At 36.7% G+C, this 17,856-nt stretch overlaps 1 protein-coding gene across 6 annotated transcripts in view; it reads left to right on the top strand.

Annotated features, from left to right (window-relative positions):
• Positions 1-17,856, top strand: part of myo16 (myosin XVI) — a 99,411-nt gene that overhangs the window by 27,271 nt on the left and 54,284 nt on the right. For all 6 annotated transcript variants that reach the window (XR_013304684.1, XM_077617754.1, XM_077617753.1 and 3 more), the window contains exons 5-13: positions 4,416-4,524; positions 6,082-6,206; positions 6,284-6,409; positions 9,974-10,049; positions 10,533-10,683; positions 11,339-11,489; positions 12,430-12,540; positions 14,801-14,866; positions 17,039-17,166. Coding sequence is in view for 5 of the 6 variants with exons in the window: in XM_077617754.1 (XP_077473880.1) it covers positions 4,416-4,524; positions 6,082-6,206; positions 6,284-6,409; positions 9,974-10,049; positions 10,533-10,683; positions 11,339-11,489; positions 12,430-12,540; positions 14,801-14,866; positions 17,039-17,166 (1,043 nt within the window). In the remaining variant the exon portion in view is untranslated. The remainder of the gene's footprint in view (positions 1-4,415; positions 4,525-6,081; positions 6,207-6,283; positions 6,410-9,973; positions 10,050-10,532; positions 10,684-11,338; positions 11,490-12,429; positions 12,541-14,800; positions 14,867-17,038; positions 17,167-17,856) is intronic.

The following is a 17,856-nucleotide window of genomic DNA, read 5'->3' on the forward strand; positions in this document are numbered from 1 at the left end:
TGGATTGGATGTCTACCAGTGATAAACTTAGTATCTAAATTCATAACAGAAGGATGCAAAGCACCCCTCAATGGCAGTGAAATAGTTGTAAAAAAAGTGTATCTTAAAATTGTTTATTTTTTTCAATTATTTATTTAATTATTCTTTTGTTGGCATTTCTTAGTATGTTAACCTGAGTAGATTACATTGTTGTGCTTAATGTTTTGAGAGTAAGATGGGGTAAAATGCCTCAACTCTCCAGAGAATTACTGCGCGAACACTAAAGTAATAGCTTGCCTTTCACAAAAAGCGAGACCAGGCGACACAGTTGGCGGCAGGGGAATTATGACTAGTGGCCCCTGGACACAGAGGCATTAGTCATGTGTCTGGCTAAATTGATAAACCATGACAGATATAAATGTGTTGGCGTCAGCAAGCAGCCCCCCAAACCGCGAGAGGTTAACAAGTTGACTCCTGACCCGGTCTCACTCAGCACCTCAAACTGATGAGCTGTGTGGCCTGGGTGGTTCAGGACATTAAAGTTGTGCTATTAGTTGCTTATTTTGAGAGCTATTTTTAGTATTTGTACTGTGACCGGAACATTGGGAGATTCTCCTGCAGTAGAATCAATGTTATTATCATATAATACTGTGCAATATGGAGAAAATCTACCACAATTTGGAGTTTTGATTTCATGATATACCACAATATCAAATATATGTGATACCAATTTCCCAACAGAGACAATTTGCTTATGACTAAATTGAGATACAGGCATTTTGTGGATAATTGGTGCTATTGCAATGGCATGTGTCCTAAAAGGGTGCTATGTGCTGTCCAAGTTTGGTGACTCACCAAGAGATTGAACTAAAATTAAGCAAAAACGTTAAACGATCGCATTACATAATTAGCCGGAGAGACATCAACTAACTGCCAGGAACACTGAGTGAATTTATCATCAGACAGACATGCGAAGCTGAATGCAGAGCAGCCGAGTGCTTGCTGTTAACCACCAACTTCAAAAGACTGGCAAATGCAGACGTTCCAGATTCAGCCGTCATGAGCAGGGAAAGTGGGTCAGTTCAACAACTCTGGTGTTTTTTTAAGACAATATAAAAAGGAATATATTAACACTAAAATGTCTCCTGTGGATCACATGATTTCTCGGATACCTCTTGTTACGATTTAGAAGGGCAAATCGGAGAAGCGCTATACCAATCTTTGTTCTCTTTGAATGTTTGCTTTATCACCAGAAAGTAGAGAATAGAAGAATATCATGAGTCTTTGAATCCTTTTGAGGATGGGAGTTTGGGCAAAATCCAAAATGCTTCAACCTTACATATTGCACTCGTTGATTTAATTGATTGCCATTGATGGCGCTAGAAGTCCAATCTACTTTGGATTTGTGCATGGAGTTCATGGCTGCAACTCCCAGGGCAAATGAATTGGCTGTCTATCATTGTCATTGGCTATAAATTTGAACAAGATCAAAGTGCTACAGTTTGTGTTGTTTTTAATTATTTAACATTGTCTTAATTGTTTTTTTACTAATAAGTAGTCATTTACAATTCAATGTGTTCATGTAAATTTTATTTTTAATAAAAATATGTATACAGTGTGTATGTATAGTATATATAAAGATGATACATGGCATCTCCATATGTGGACATCACATTTATTGTCATGTAGGCTACACTTGTATACCAAATATTAGTATTATTGACGGCAGGTTTTTTTTTAGTTGGGTACTTTCATAATTGAGTAACTAGTAACGTAATCTGGTTACTTTTTCAGAAAAGTAACAATAACTCTTACTTTTCAAAAGTTACTTGAACAAAACTGTTCATGACTGGTGAAATCAGCTGTGTTAAACCAAAAATACAATTTGTCACCATATTTTTTAAATAGAATAGTGTGTTTTGTCTGTGTACGACTTGCTGTTTACGGTCACGGCTCATTCCCAAATCATTTAATCACACAAAACTAATGTGAAATGTAATTTATGTGTTAGCTTGAAGCATTAGAAGTGCACACTGTATCTATTGTAACAGCGATAGCGCCAGTCACCTAGACTCCTGTTGACTTATATACTGGACCCCGCGGTGACTACGACGGGTTTCCTTTACAGCCCACCGAGTGGCTCATAAACTCGGAGGCACACAAATGGCAGGAAAGAGTCACCTTTATGAGGACAATGATTAGTGTTCGTTGGAGTGATATGCACAAATCTAAGTGACATATTGTGGGTTTAAATTCAATAATATACGGAGTTAGGTGAGCTCTGGTGCTTGGAGGCTTTTTCCTCAATGTTCTTTAAATTGCTTTTGTTAAGAAAGGAATAATTGTGTGCACATCTCGGTGAGCATTCTCTGATGCCATTATAAATGATCGGCGATACCGCTTGGCGCGTCTTGTGACAAAAATTGTAGTCTGGAAATGTGCGATATTTTTTTTCTCCTTATAAAATGAGTCGTTGATGCATGAATCAATTAGGACTTTTTCTTTGGGGTGCTTTTCAATTGTGGACATGCTCGTAAATCTTCTGCCGTGCAACTGGGTCTTTAGAATTCTATTAGCTGTGTATGTCCAATAAGAATCATCACTTATGGATTCCCATCACCTCTGCATGTCCTTGTTATCAGACCTGGTTTGAGGTGCACCTCTTCATGTGTTTTTTTTTTTTACGTCTGAATAAAACGAGTGATTCATGTGCCCGTCGCTGACTGTGTATATTAAGTTATAGGCTTTGGTTTGTAAAAAGCAGGCATTTGTGCATAGCAAACAAAGACAACTAATATATCATCACCATATTGCGAGTCGTGAATGGCGCCTCAAGAGAGAAGCCACCCCTGAGTGAGCCACCATCAGTCTTTATTCTCCTGTCATCCCCTAGTATTTATGGCTTGTGACCAAGATATTCTTGTGATTAGAAATCACAGAGACCAAGACTTTTGAAACAAGACAAAGACAGAGCGTGTATTCACACCAGGGAAGCCCACAGTTTGTGTTCATGGTCCAGACCAAAATACTTTGGACCCTTTTTGGTTTGCTGCATTTTCTTTTTCCATTGCAATTCTCGCTAAAGTCCTTGGACTTCATTGCAAACCCATACAAGTGCGAACATCGTTGGATAAAACGGTCTTGGCGAAGTAACACAGAATAAAAATGGGAACGGAAAAGATCACGTGGCTGTGATGCTAAGCAAACAACGTTGTAGGTTTGAAATCATATAAAGCTTCCGTCTGGCGCTCTCATCATTTGTATTTCCTTATATGCACACTTGGATGGATGTATAAACATAGACTTGTGGCTCTTTTTCCACTTGCTTCTTTACATAATGCACACAAACAAACATTGACAAAAAATATCCAATCGCGAGACTAAACCAAAGTATAGTTGAGAAGGAGCAAGATACGTTAAAAAACTGTGTGGCTTTATTCTGCCTTGCCTGAGCTCATTCCTTCTACACAACTCTCGTTTGTACAATAACCAATTAACATGCAAATTTTATTCAAACATTATTTGGACTCTTACAAACAGTTCGCATAATGGTTACAACTACAGAAGACTTATGTGCGAAAAGGTGTGTGATTTTGGTGTGGTTTCCACCACAGTGCAATCTATCTCTGATGGGCTGTTTACTCCGCACAAGAACTTGCTGATTTAAATTCACAGCTGCCCAAAAGAGTGCACATCACAAACTTTTTGGCTTTAGACCAGGTGTGAATATGCCCTGAGATAAGCAGAGGCTGAGAGAAGACCAGTTTTAGCAGTCGAAACAGAGACAAGACCAACACCAAGAGAAGCCAAGACTGAGATCAGACCAAAACTCACAAACTCCAAGATACGTAAACATCCTTGGAAGTAAAGAAAAGACCAAAAGAGAGATTACACAAAATTGCCAAGAAACCAGAACTAAATGAGACCAAGACGGTTGGCTGTCCAGACCGAGACAAGAACAAGACAAACAAACGACAACAAAACCAGTTCTCACTGACGGTACTCGGACGTTTGGTTGCCGGACGTTTGGTCGCCCGGACGTTTGGTCGCCCGGACGTTTGGTCGCCGGACGTTTGACAACATGACAGAGAGTTTACTGTTGAAACCAGCTCTCAAAATTGTATTCATGAGAGAGAGAGTTTAATATCTAAATATCTACTGTTGAAACCAGCTCTCAAAATTATATTCACCCGGGCGACCAAACGTCCGGGCGACCAAACGTCCGGTCACGCTCACTGATACTAAGACTTTGGGGAGTGGAAATCAGAGAAGACCTACACCTTCAAAATTTGGCATTGAGGCTGTTCTCAAACAGTCCTGAGAGTTACAACACTTATATTCAAATACTTGTAGATAGGACATCTGCACCTGGAATGGCATTGAAACACCATTCATTGACATGCAACCTGCTAATTCATGTCTCTTATTCCCGGAAGGCCGGAGTGAATGTTCTGCTTCAGGACATCGGCGGAAACACCGCACTGGACTACACCACTGAGGGAAGCGAGAGTCGCTATTTTCTACGCAAGCACTTAGAAGAAAATGGTAACTTTCATTTTTTTTCCTGACCTACGAATGAACTTGCATCTCCATCCATTTTGTAAAATCAAATTTGGCCCTTAAGCACAAACAAAGACACTAGAATTTGTGGAGATAGTATGATAATGCAGTCTTTTTTTTGGTATTAACTAGACCTTTAGGGCTCAATCTGGTTGGACACGGGATTTAATGACCCTCCATTGGCCTACCATGAAACTATAAGAGACCACAAAGCCTTTGGGGAGCTCATGGTAGCCTACACACAAAAACAGTGTGTTTGTGCAACGAGTATCTGCCATTTACACTAATTTATAGCTACTTCAGTGCTTTTTTTTTGGGCCAGACCCTGAAGTCATTACATCCCTCCTGCAGTCTGCATCCCTTCAACACTAAAAGCAGCATGCAACACATGGCGTTCTGGGTTTCTGTTACTATGGAAACGTGGTTTCTTTACATTTTCCCACATCTGAGAATAAAGTCAGAAATTTGACTTTACAAGTGAGAATCCTGCCACTGTTTGGCCCAAATTCTCATCCCCAATAATCAGATTCATTTATACAAGTTCTGGATGTAGAGGAAAATCCATCAAATAATATTTCCGACAAATATTTAATGTATTTATCACTAAACCATTGTATTTGATATGGCCTAAAAATAAAATTGCTTTTCCCCACAAAACACCTTTGTTTTTATGTATTTATTTACTTTTGTATACTAAGCATAAGTAAATGCAAAACTTTTAGTCTCTCTTCATTTCTCCCATATTGGTGCTGTCATGCTACACAAAGGACCTAATCATAATCAAAAATTAATTTGATGACTAACTTGTTGCTAGAATTTAACCTGACTAACTTCTGAACAGTTGCAATAAATTAGATATACTTAACGCTTTCATTATTAGCTTCATTCAGGTTTAAATTTTTTAATTTTTCCATTTCCAAGTGCATTTAATTTTTCTTTCTTTCAGATTTTACTTCTCACAGTGACTCATCTTTTAAACTACAATATTAGTAACAATAAATAAATTTACAACAATAAACCCATTAAAAGAACTCACGTGATTGACTTTACGTTTTAGAATCAAATTCAAATGAAGATTATAGATATATATTATATTTCCTGATTTTTCCCCTTTTTAAATCAATAATTGCAATTTTTAATCCATTTTTTAAAAATGTTTTTGATTCAAAAAGCAGTTTTTAAAATCTAAATTCATTTAAAAAAATCTGTTTTCCACTTTAATATTGAACTTAATTAAAAATATATATTTTGTTTACTTTTGAAGTGAAACACAAATGATCAAAAGATGTTTGTTTTTTTACTCAGAAAAAAAAGACCAAATAAAATTGTTTTAGATCTTTTAAAAAACGGACTATTCAGGGCTTTTGATCCACTTCTTTTAATTCGATTTTCAATAAAAATATCAAAATATTATATAATGACACCCTTGGCCTAATGCATTTAAAATATTGTAATCTACAAAATTGGATCACATGTTCCTAGTTTATTTTTATTTTTTATTAGCACTTAGTTTTGGTCTGCTTTACTTTTATTTTGTGACAGGTGTGGACACCTCTTCCATGCATACCATGAGGACACAAAAACCCAATAGCATGCTATCTGACATCAGGCAGCTTGTAGCCACAGGGGCAGACCTCAATCAACCCAATGATGATGGGGTCACCTTAGTAAGTGTCTTTAGTACATGCTGTCTTCTTTTGGTTGGTGTGGAAGAAACAAATTAAACTCATCTGTCTTCAAAAAGCTCCACATCGCATGCGCCAGTGGCTATCGCGACGTGGCAGCTGCGTTATTAGACAACGGTGCCGATCCACATCCTGTCGCTCACAACTTTTGGACACCTCTCCATTTGGCTGCCAAATATGGAAAGGTAAATTTAAGAAAATGATGTTGTTGTTGTTTTGTATGTGCAAGCTTTATTGATCAATTGTGATTGCGTGAAGTATTGATGGATGGTTGCTGCGTCGCAGTGGCCTCCAGTGACTCTGTTCGTTTTCTGATGAACTGCTCTTTTTGACCTCATTGATCCTCAGCTGTATTCATATGGATTCAGCAGTTCAAATTAGCTCTAGAAGAAATAGATGACATTTGAGCAAAAATGAAGAGGAGAGCTGATTTCATCTGATGTTAAAAACTCGAAGAAGCCGATTACATTCAAGTACCGCGCAGTCATCATGATTTTTATAATTACTTTTCAGGGCTTTCGGCTTGTGTGCTGACAAAGAGAATCTATGCATATTTTGAATTATTCTCAACTTTACCCTCATCTCCACAAAAAGTGCATTCATTTCCTTCAAGTTATGAAAGTCAAAATCAAAATGGTTGACAAAGCCAAAACTAATAAACTTGCTTTATGTTAGTACTGGGTGATTTTAAGGTTGACTTTGAAGTCTGAACAAAAAATGGCTTCCATCTTTGTGATCAGCCATGTCAGAATTAATTGATTTCATATGCATGAAATCAATTAATTCTGACATGGCTGGCTATATATATAGATATATATATATATATATATATATATATAGATATATATATATATATATATAGATATATATATATATATATATATATATAGATATATAGATATATAGATATATATATATATATATAGATATATAGATATATATATATATATATATATATATATATAGATATATAGATATATAGATATATATATATATATATATATATATATATATATATATATATATATATATATATATATATATATATATATATATATATATATATATATATATATATATATATATATATATATATATATATATATATATATATATATATATATATATATATATATATATATATATATATATATATATATATATATATATATATATATATATATATATATATATATATATATATATATATATATATATATATATATATATATATATATATATATATATATATATATATATATATATATATATATATATATATATATATATATATATATATATATATATATATATATATATATATATATATATATATATATATATATATATATATATATAGTTTGATTATTTTGAGCAGTGCCTCAAGAGCAATGAGGGGCAAATTTCACAGCAATATCCAAGACCCTTTTAAGATGTTTTACAACCTTTTTAACCATTTTACAATGTTCCCTGCCATCCCTCCCAGTTGAAGATGATTGGATGTCTGTCACTGTTGCTTGACACCGAAACATCATTCGCTGCCAGTCTTACTCGGTGTAACTCTAGCCGGAGCATTAAGCCCAAAGACCCCCTGTGCAATGTTGCATGCCCACCGCACTCTCATCCTTTAAGAAGACATACGACCCTATTACTGAAGCTAATTAAGCTCTACTCTCCCCCTATTGAGATAAGCGAGAGCATTGCTGACCCCTCCGGGAAGTTTTCAAATACTTGCAGCATGTGCACGGATTAAAAACGCCTTTTAATGAAATGTTTCAGAGCACTGCTCCAGAGTGTAGATTAACTCAATTTATGATGAAGTTACATTTGAGAGATAGGGGAATAGGAAGCCCCTGATTCATTTAAAAATCGGATATTTAAATGAAGATTCTTTGTCACAAATGATTATTCCGTCTGTTAGGGCAGGGTGTCAGACTCGGGTTGGTTCGTGGGCCGCTTTAACGTCAACTTGATTTCACGTGGGCCGGACCGTTTTAGATATAATATTTAGATATTTTTTTAAATAAATGGATTAAAAGAACTGGATTAAAAGCCATGAATATTCAGTTTTTTATAAATCTAAAACTTGTTTATTTTAGCTTTTTTTTCGATATTTTTAGATTTTACAAAATGATTTTTGAACTAAAAACACAGAAAAAAATGATTAAAAAATTACAATTATTGATTTAAAAGGGGGAAAATCAGGAAATGTAATATACATCTATACTCTTCATTTTAATTTGATCCTAAAACACAGTTAGGGGGTCAGCCGGTCCAAGAGACCTTTTCCTTGTCCTCGTGCGTCCTCCAGAAGGTTGAGATGTCAGTGACGTCTATTTTGGTATTTATAGACCTTGGGCATAGCTGATAGTGGACGTTGTTCCACATTCAACTTTGGACAGCTGCTACAGTCAAAGTGCTGAGTAACTGGATTTTGCATTACACACATCATAAAAGCTATTTTGGTTATTCATTTTACTACACTATTGAGCGCACATGGCTATAAGTCGCACCACCCACGTTTCATGAAACTGACAAAGAAATACTGTATACACAACTATAAGCCACAGGTTAGGACATTTATATATGGACATATGGATTTATGAGTTTCTCTCTTGTATAATGACGTTCGATAGAAAGATTTCACTCATATATTTGACCATCTAAATCACATGTGTCAAAGTGGCGGCCTGGGGGCCAAATCTGGCCCGCCGCATCATTTTGTGCGGCCCCGGAAAGTAAATCATGAGTGCCGACTTTCTGTTTTAGGATCAAATTAAAATAAAGAGTATAGATGTATATTAAATTTCCTGATTTTCTCCCTTTTAAATCAATAATTGTAATTTTTTAATCAATTTTTTCTGTGTTTTTAGTTCAAAAATCATTTTGTAAAATCTAAAAATATATTAAAAAAGCTAAAATAAACATTGTTTTAGATCTATAAAAAACTGAATATTCAGGGCTTTTAATCCAGTTCATTTAATCCATTTATAAAAAAAATCTAAATATTATATCTAAAATGGTCCGGCCCACGTGAAATCAAGTTGACGTTAAAGCGGCCTGCGAACCCACCCGAGTCTGATACCCTTGGTCTAAATTAACATAATCAATGTGACAGCTACGTATGTATAAATGACAGGAATGTCCTTGTCATTTAAATGCCAGCCTAACAGTGTCACAGGTCAAGCTGGTATGTTGACAGTTGGTGTGAAACAACAAACGAGCAATACCAGTACCAAAACAGAAGAAATGCAGCGAGGTGCTGCTTTTTTTTGTCTTTTGGTACTGGTTTCAACAAAATTCTGTTGAATTTAGTCGTGTTTTGTGTTGTTTTTGCAGGTACAGAAACCAGCATATGCTGAGTTTTCTTAACAGAGCTTGCATACCACCATCATCGTCGCGAAATAAGAATAGTCTTATTATTACTCCGATTTAAATCTGTCAAAACCACCCGTGATTAACCTCAATTTAAGACAATTTTCATTGATTTTAACGGTTAGTTTTAATATATCTGATTGTAAAATGTCATTCGTTGAAACAAAATTGGTTATGCTCTAATGGTATGATTTTACTATATATTTTTTCCAAATGTGTTTCAGAGAAATGTTTATTTCCAAGTTTTACTTTTTTTGGTCTGAATTTGTACAAAAACTGTATGGGAAAATGTGTAAATGCATTAATTGTTAAACATTTCTACCCTTTTCATGCCCAAAGGTAATATAAATGACCGTTTACACCTTTTTCTACAGACAAGCATTGTTAATCAACTCTTGAGGCATGGAGCAAACCCTACACTGTTGAACTGCAACCAAGACAAGCCCTCAGGTAAAACAAACATATGCACGAATGAGAATAATCAATATATGAATTTCTAACACTATATATTGACCCAAAAAAATCACCAATGGGAGGAGAGACACCATCTTTGTTTGACCATTAAGTGCATGCTTCTCTCTGGCTAAAATCAATAGCTGGTGCTTCTAGCTTGTGTGCCGAGAACAAGCACGAAAGAGACAACCCCTGAGAGACTTTGACGACCCCCCTCCCCATCTTTCACCGTTAGAGCCCTCCATCCATTCTTTGGCTTCTATATGATGAACGGATATAAGTGATGGGAGTCGAGGGGGTCGTCAGCCGCAATGAAGCCTCCGTGTCCAATAACACCCTAAGTGGTGCTTGGGTGTAAAATATTTCCACTTCAGAACACTCCACAGGTTACATAACATATAGAAATCTGTTGAAGTAGTACTTAGATTTTTTTGTTTGGGCTGATGTCAAATTGTTTTTAGCTCATGTTCTAATTTTCAGACATTGCTGCATCAGAGCACATTGCCAACATTCTTGTGAGCAGCGAGGTAAACTGGCTCCAAAGAGTAAAGGATCCCTCCACCCCTCTGTTCCCAACGGACCAACGCTATGATAACGGATCACATGACCTCAACACGCCTGTCAAAAATCTGTAAGTAGGGTTGTCAAAAATGAATGAAGAATTTATTGGCAGTTCCAGTGTACAAGTGTAACAAAATTATTGAAAAATAAATTTAAAAAAAAAGGTATCGATCCTAAAATCTTGTACCCGCAGGTTACCAAAATTTTGTTATCATGGGGTAAATTTAGATTTTGTAGTACTTGCAATTTAGCATTTTCCTTGCTAACATGTTTAGTCGCTGCCAGTTCAAATTAATTGGATGTGTAGTAGTGATTACCTCATTTGTGTTTAATATAGTTTTTAATAGCCACATGACTGGATATCTATCATCAATGGCACTGAGAGTTCATCGAAGACATTTAATTTGGGTTCTTCATGTAGTATAAAAATGGTAAAGAATATTTTTTGGAGTATTGTTTTCGAGTGTATGATTTTCATATGGTGATAACAGTGCCTGGAGCTCAGTTGATCTACCTCCTGCCTACATTGATCATAACAGACATGCAATTCATTTAAACTGGGAAGAATGGCTGTGAACGGTCAACTTTCAGTCCCACTGACAGAGCTAGACGTCTAATTCATTTGGACTGCGAGTGGGAATGAACATTCCCAGTGCAAATGAATTGGAGACCCTGCATCATCAGTGGCAGCCAGTAAGTTACATGGACTTTTTCTTATCTTACAGGAGCCCACTTGGCCTCTCCATGTCAAAACGAGACAGCTTTCTGGAGAAGTGGGCCATGTTCCGGGAGGCAGGCGTGGGGCTCAATCGGAAGCCCTCGCTGGATGACGCCCGGGGTGGCCTTTTTAGCTCAGGGACAAGTAAACTAGAGCAGGTAATCAGATCCTCCACACAGGGACACATACCATCTAGTACAGGGGTGGCAAACAAGTTGGACAAAAAGAGCCAACATTTTAAACTGTAAAAGTCAAAAAGCCACGCCCGCAGTGACCTGCCAAAACAAACAGACCCGCACACAAAAACACACAAACCATATTGTTGATCATAACACTTTCCTCTCCTTGCAAAAAATATAATAACATATAATTTAGTATTTGTTTTCAATGGGCCCTGATGAATTTGAGTCTGTTGTAAGAGAGAATAAAAATAAGAGAAACATGAAACGAGGCAAAGAGCCACAATATATAGAAAATATGATAAAAAGCAAAGAGCCGCATTCATTTTGGCCAGAAGCCGCATGCAGCTCGAGAGCCGCGTGTTCCCCACCGCTGATCTAGTCCAAAATGATCCGATCCTTTCTTAAAAAGGGGTTTCGATTGAACGCTGCTCGCACTGAAGTCATGCAAATGAACACTACACCATCAGGTAGAAATGTATCACTATGTTTAGGGGCTAATGTCAGAATTTGGGGTAAATTGTATTCCTTTAGTACCCCATGTGAGGCCCTGCTACTTCCCGTGGTGACTTGAGAGGGCTACATCTTGTTTAAAAATAATAATAATAATAATAATAATAATAATAATAATAATAATAATAATAAAATCCACAGTTTGCTATAACAAAACTAGCTGCTACCAGAAATCTTTGGCCGCTATGAAGATTTTATGGCTTCTGATACTGTCATTACAGAACAAAAAGTTAAGCCATATTTCAAAAGAAAACACATTTAGAGTGTGCTACGATGCAAGTGAGGCTTTTATGTGTATTTTATTTCAATTTGATGACATTTTAGGTGAGGTAATGCTCTATCGTGGAGCATTCAAGTTTAAGCATGGTAGTGTCTGTATACAATTCTCACTGCGTTTTCTTTTCAGGTGAAGTTAATGCCTCCAGCGCCTAATGACGACCTGGCGTCCCTCAGCGAGCTAACCGACAGCGGCTTGCTCTACGAGATGCAGAAGCGTTTTGGCAACAACCAAATATACGTAAGACCTTACTCTGGATATGGCAGTTGTGCCTAATACAATAGAGAACCAGGTTTTCAGGAGTTATTGTATGTGACTAGAAAATAACCATGCTGGGTAAAATGCTGCAATCACGATGATGTCCCAGCCTGATTGATGCAACTGAGGTGTAATTTCTCCTTAAGGGGGAAACGACACATTCACGCATCGGGATCCAGTTGTGTCACAAAAATGCATTCAAGTCAGCCTCAAATTTAAATGCCTTGGAAACTAAGCTGATATGTAATCACCATGTGAATAAGATAGTTCCCTAACACTATTCTCTTGTATGGAGGAGTAAAAAAAAAAACACACGCACAAAAGACCTGAATTTTTAATAAAAGAGAAATGAACCTTTAAATGAATGAAAGATGGACATGAAAAAATAAATGTTGAAATAAATATTGACCTGAATTCTTTAAAAAATAAACCAATAATTAATAAAATAACAAAAAAATTAAAAGTGAAAATGAAACATGGTGAGATAATTAATTGATTCATATATTCATTTTATGAATTGCTTTATCCTCATAAGGGTCGCGGGGCACAAGGAGACGGACAACCATTCAGACTCGCACTCATAACTAGGGACAATTTAGAGTGTCAAAGTGGCGGCCCGGGGGCCAAATCTGGCCCGCCGCATCATCTTGTGTGGCCCGGGAAAGTAAATCATGAGTGCCAACTTTCTGTTTTAGGATCAAATTAAAATGAAGAGTATAGCTTTATATTAGATTTCCTGATTTTCCCCCTTTTAAATCAATCATTGTAATTTTTTAATCATTTTTTTCTGTGTTTTTAGTTTAAAAATCATTTTGTAAAATGTAAAAATATATTTAAAAAAAAGCTAAAATAAACATTGTTTTAGATCTATAAAAAACTAATTATTCAGGGATTTTAATCCAGTTCTTTTAATCCATTTATGAAAAAAATCTAAATATTATATCTAAAATGGTCCGTCCCACATGAAATCGAGTTGACGTTAACACGGCCCGCAAACCAACCCGAGTCTGACACCCTTGATTTAGAGTGTCCAAGGTGACATAATTTTAGGAAAAAAAAATTAACTATCAAAATATCAATATTTTTTATGGTTAATGATAAATACGGTACATAGAATAGGATCATAAATAGAATAGCTCTTTTCATCCCTCATGACAATACAGTTGTACTTCAGTTCTTGATCATAATCTGTTCCAGAAGGCTGTTCGAGAAGTGATTTGTTCAAAATTTTAATCGCTATTTCCCATTAGAATTAATGGAAAAAGAAATAATGTCTTCTAAGCCTAAAAAAATGGGCACTTTAAATAAGTTTTTGACAGTTTTACATACAATTTTCCTTTTTTCAGGACCAGCAGCCTTACTATTTCCACTTGCCTTCTTTGCCTGATAACAAAGCGGGTCGTGCTTCAGCTAGTCGGGACACGCATGTTATGTTTTCTGGCTTTTGTCGGGGCCGTTCAAGTTCAGAATTTTCGTTCGAAATCAGAAGCAAAAACAATCTAAAACTTTTTGTTCAAATGCCGGTTTGTTCGAAGTCTGGGACGTTTGAAAACCGACGCTCCAGTGTATAGACAACTATAGTAACAACAATAAATAACAGTATGTTTATACATCACACAAAAACATTTAAAGAATAAATTGAATTAATGGTAACAATCAGAATGAATCAATAAAAATCAAAACAAGCAAAGTAATAAATCTAAACTGAAATATATAAATAAATATTGATGAAAATACTGTATTTATTGCCAGACTCCATACTACTGTCTTCCTATAATAAAAAAACATACTTGGCACTGAAATGGAGTGAGGGACAAAGACAGCAAAGTCTCCATATGCTCCCAGCAGGGTGGTCAGAATTGACACTTTTGATGAAATTTCTTTCACCGGCTGCCAACAACCAGGGTCGATTACATTTCTCAACCCCACCCCCCAGGAGAAAAGCAATTGAAGCTGTGGACAGCCATTATTAACAATGACTTGATTGTTAGCTAGTCGTTTTCCCTCTCAGACAATGCGTAAACTAGGGTGCTTGCCTTTAACCAGCAAGGGTAAGTGGGCTTTTGCCAGTCATTTGTGGCTCATTTGTGTCCAACAGAGGTGCACCACGAGTTATATGTACTTCTTCAAATATATACCTCCTCAAATATCTTCACATTTCCTGAATGTATTTTGTGACACATGCATACACAACTTTATGTGATACAGACATATATTTTCTTTTATTTTGTCTCTCTTGCAGACTTATATTGGACACATTCTTTTGCTTGTCAACCCAAACAAAGCGCTGCCCATCTATTCAACTCTGGTAAGCTTTCAACAAGTGTTAGCAGATGAGGTTTAAAAATAATAATACATTAATTTATTTACTCATTGGCAGCCAAGACGGTGAAAGATGCCCAAGCTGGCAGTGAATGAACTTCCTCCCATTGGATGTCTACTAGTGACAAATTAATTTGAATTCACAGCAAAGGGCTGAAACGAGCAATATGATTGCATGTCAATAATTATCTGAACTGAAAGAATTGAGTCGGCTAGTCCATTATCAAGTGATTACAAACTTTCTTTTCTGACCTCTGTGACCTTTAACGCAGTGGCGGACCGTCAGGGCCTTCAAGGCCTTCTCTGCTGGCCTAAGAAATATCTGAATCCTATATTATATTTTGTCCATCAATACTTATTAAATAATTCCAAATTGTCAGTTAGCTTCCTTTCATTGCTTTCCCCCCTGGTTGCACTGCTTCCAGATGTGTGTTTTCATATTGAAGCATTTAACCAATCACATTTCAGCCATTATTTGTTGCCAGGGTTAGAAATCTGCCTCAAGGCCTTCACAATCAGTTCTGCGGGCTCTGCCGCTTTAAACAAACGTCGATTAGACTGTTGCTTTAACCAATCAGATTTCGAGTTGGCAACACCACAATGCATTGTCGCAGGCGTATGGATACGTCATTGCCTTGTCGCAGGCGTAGGGATACGTCATCGCTTTCACCAACTATGATTGGCTAGTGATTAGCCAGCGCTACCAAACTATTATTTGTTGCCAGGGTCAGAAATCTGCCTCAAGGCCTTCACAATCAGTTCTGCGGGCTCTACTGCATTAAACATGCGTCGATAAGACTGTTGCTTTAACCAATCAGATTTCGAGTTGGCAACACTACAATGTATTGTCGCAGGCGTAGGGATACGTCATCGCTTTCACCAACTATGATTGGCTCGTGATTAGCCATAGCTACCAAACTGTATTTGGAGCCAACTGCACACGCAAATATATTGTTGTGTTGATTTAAAGCCATTTTCAAGACGGACTATGCCAGAAATACGACAGGACAGGCTTGACTTCAGCTTTAGCTTCGATGGCGATAGAAAAGAAGGAAGAAAGAAAGGAGGATGGATATTGTGTACAGTTAAAAAGGATTTTTGTGAGTAAAATATGGCTATATTCCTAAATAATATTTCAATTGTGGGCCCGGTTCTGATATCTGAAAAGTGTTTGCATTTAATCACTAAATGCTGCTATGAAGTGGATTTTACCGCATTTTAGCGCAATTATTGCCGTTTCGCCATTGACGTTCATCGCTGTCTTTCCCCGGGAAAATCACCCTCGACCCGGTTGTAATGTCTGAAAAGCTCCAGTATTTGTATTTAATCATTAAATGCTGCTAAGAAGTGGATTTTACCCATTGAAGGCGCTACGAGAAAATGCACGGACCGCCACTGCTTTAACCTAATGACCCTAAAACTGAATCACTTCCATATCATATAACAAACATATCCAGCAAGTTTCATACCAATCCCTGTAATCATTTTTGTGTTATTTTAAACAAAACCATAGAGAAAAACAGAAATGTGGAACTAATTTCTTAACCTCCTTTTGTAAGTTTCATCTAAAAAGTAAAACCACAAATACCATAACAAATTGCATTCTGATTCGGATATGGGAGACTGTAAGGAGTACACATTCAAAGTTACACCATAACGGATGTTGCCTGTCTAGTATAAACATAAACATGGAAATGGACCTTGTGGCTGATAAATAATTCATTCTTCCTGTCAGCAATGCACAACCTAAGCCTGACTATGCACCAAGAAATCAAGGATGGAGCCACGGCCCAATCTTAAATAAAGCGCAATAAATTACAGAATATACATCATTCATCATTGAATGAGAACTGCACTTGCTTTGGACAAGCTTCATCCACTCTGGCGGGTGCTTGGACATATGTCACAACGTCATCTGTTCACAGTCTGTCACCTTTTGACTTGTAGTGGCGTCCAACCTGCTCGCCCATGAATTTCCAAATTGTCTCCGAATTTGCTACTGACATTTCAATACCTCCTACTACTTTGAAATTCTTGGCCAATAATTCCAAGGGGAACAAACAGTATAGAAAAAGTCCAGAACACAATAAAATAGCGCCAGACATGATAAGATGGCAAGATGATAAGTTATTTAACTTTGTGTGTTTGTCTGTTTCAGGTGAGCCAGTTGTACGTGAGCTCCACAGGACGCCTCTGCTCCTCTCTGCCCCCTCACATCTTCTCATTGGCAGAGAGAGCTTACCATATGATGCTCCAGGAGAGAAGACCCCAATGTTTCATCCTGAGGTAACGTCAGCCGAATGAAATTATTGCATCCAGTCCATAGTTGACTTGCAAATAATCCCATTTATTTAAATCATTTTTTCAAAATGCAAAATTGTTTTAAATACACCAATTAACACAGGAGTAGATCAATATGCGGACCAGTAATCATAATTTATGCCTCAAGAATGGGGTAACCTTACAAGTTTTTCTCAAATAACTAAAGATGATGGTATGGTTGAAGAGTGGTTAGCACGTCCACCTAAAGACTTCTGAGATCAAAGGTTCACGGAGCCTTCAGGGTAGAGGTCCATAGTCAGCTGAGTTCATGCTCATCACCATGCCTCACCGTGCATCATTTTGGCCTTTAAAACCCCAAATTAAGTTTCACCTGAGAGCAGAGATTTTGCCCTGATCCTCTATGTAGTTTTCCCCCCCAAAAGTAATCTTCAGGCTCCCACGATAAAAGTAAGAAGAAGAATTAAGAACTAGAGCTTCTAGGCTGGAGGTTCATAGTAATAATGGGTCGCCCCAAGAGGCCAGACCAGTCACATTCATCATTCCCCTTCAGCATGCCCCGTTTGTGCCATTAAATAACAAAATTGTGTATTGCCTGACAACCAGAATTTTAAACCGAATCTGTTGTCAAGCAATTAATTGTTAAAAAATAATAATAATGGGACATCATGAATTCATTTTAACCAGGGATAAGGA

Source organism: Stigmatopora argus, chromosome 13 (genome assembly GCF_051989625.1).
Source record: "Stigmatopora argus isolate UIUO_Sarg chromosome 13, RoL_Sarg_1.0, whole genome shotgun sequence".
Lineage (NCBI taxonomy): Eukaryota > Metazoa > Chordata > Actinopteri > Syngnathiformes > Syngnathidae > Stigmatopora > Stigmatopora argus.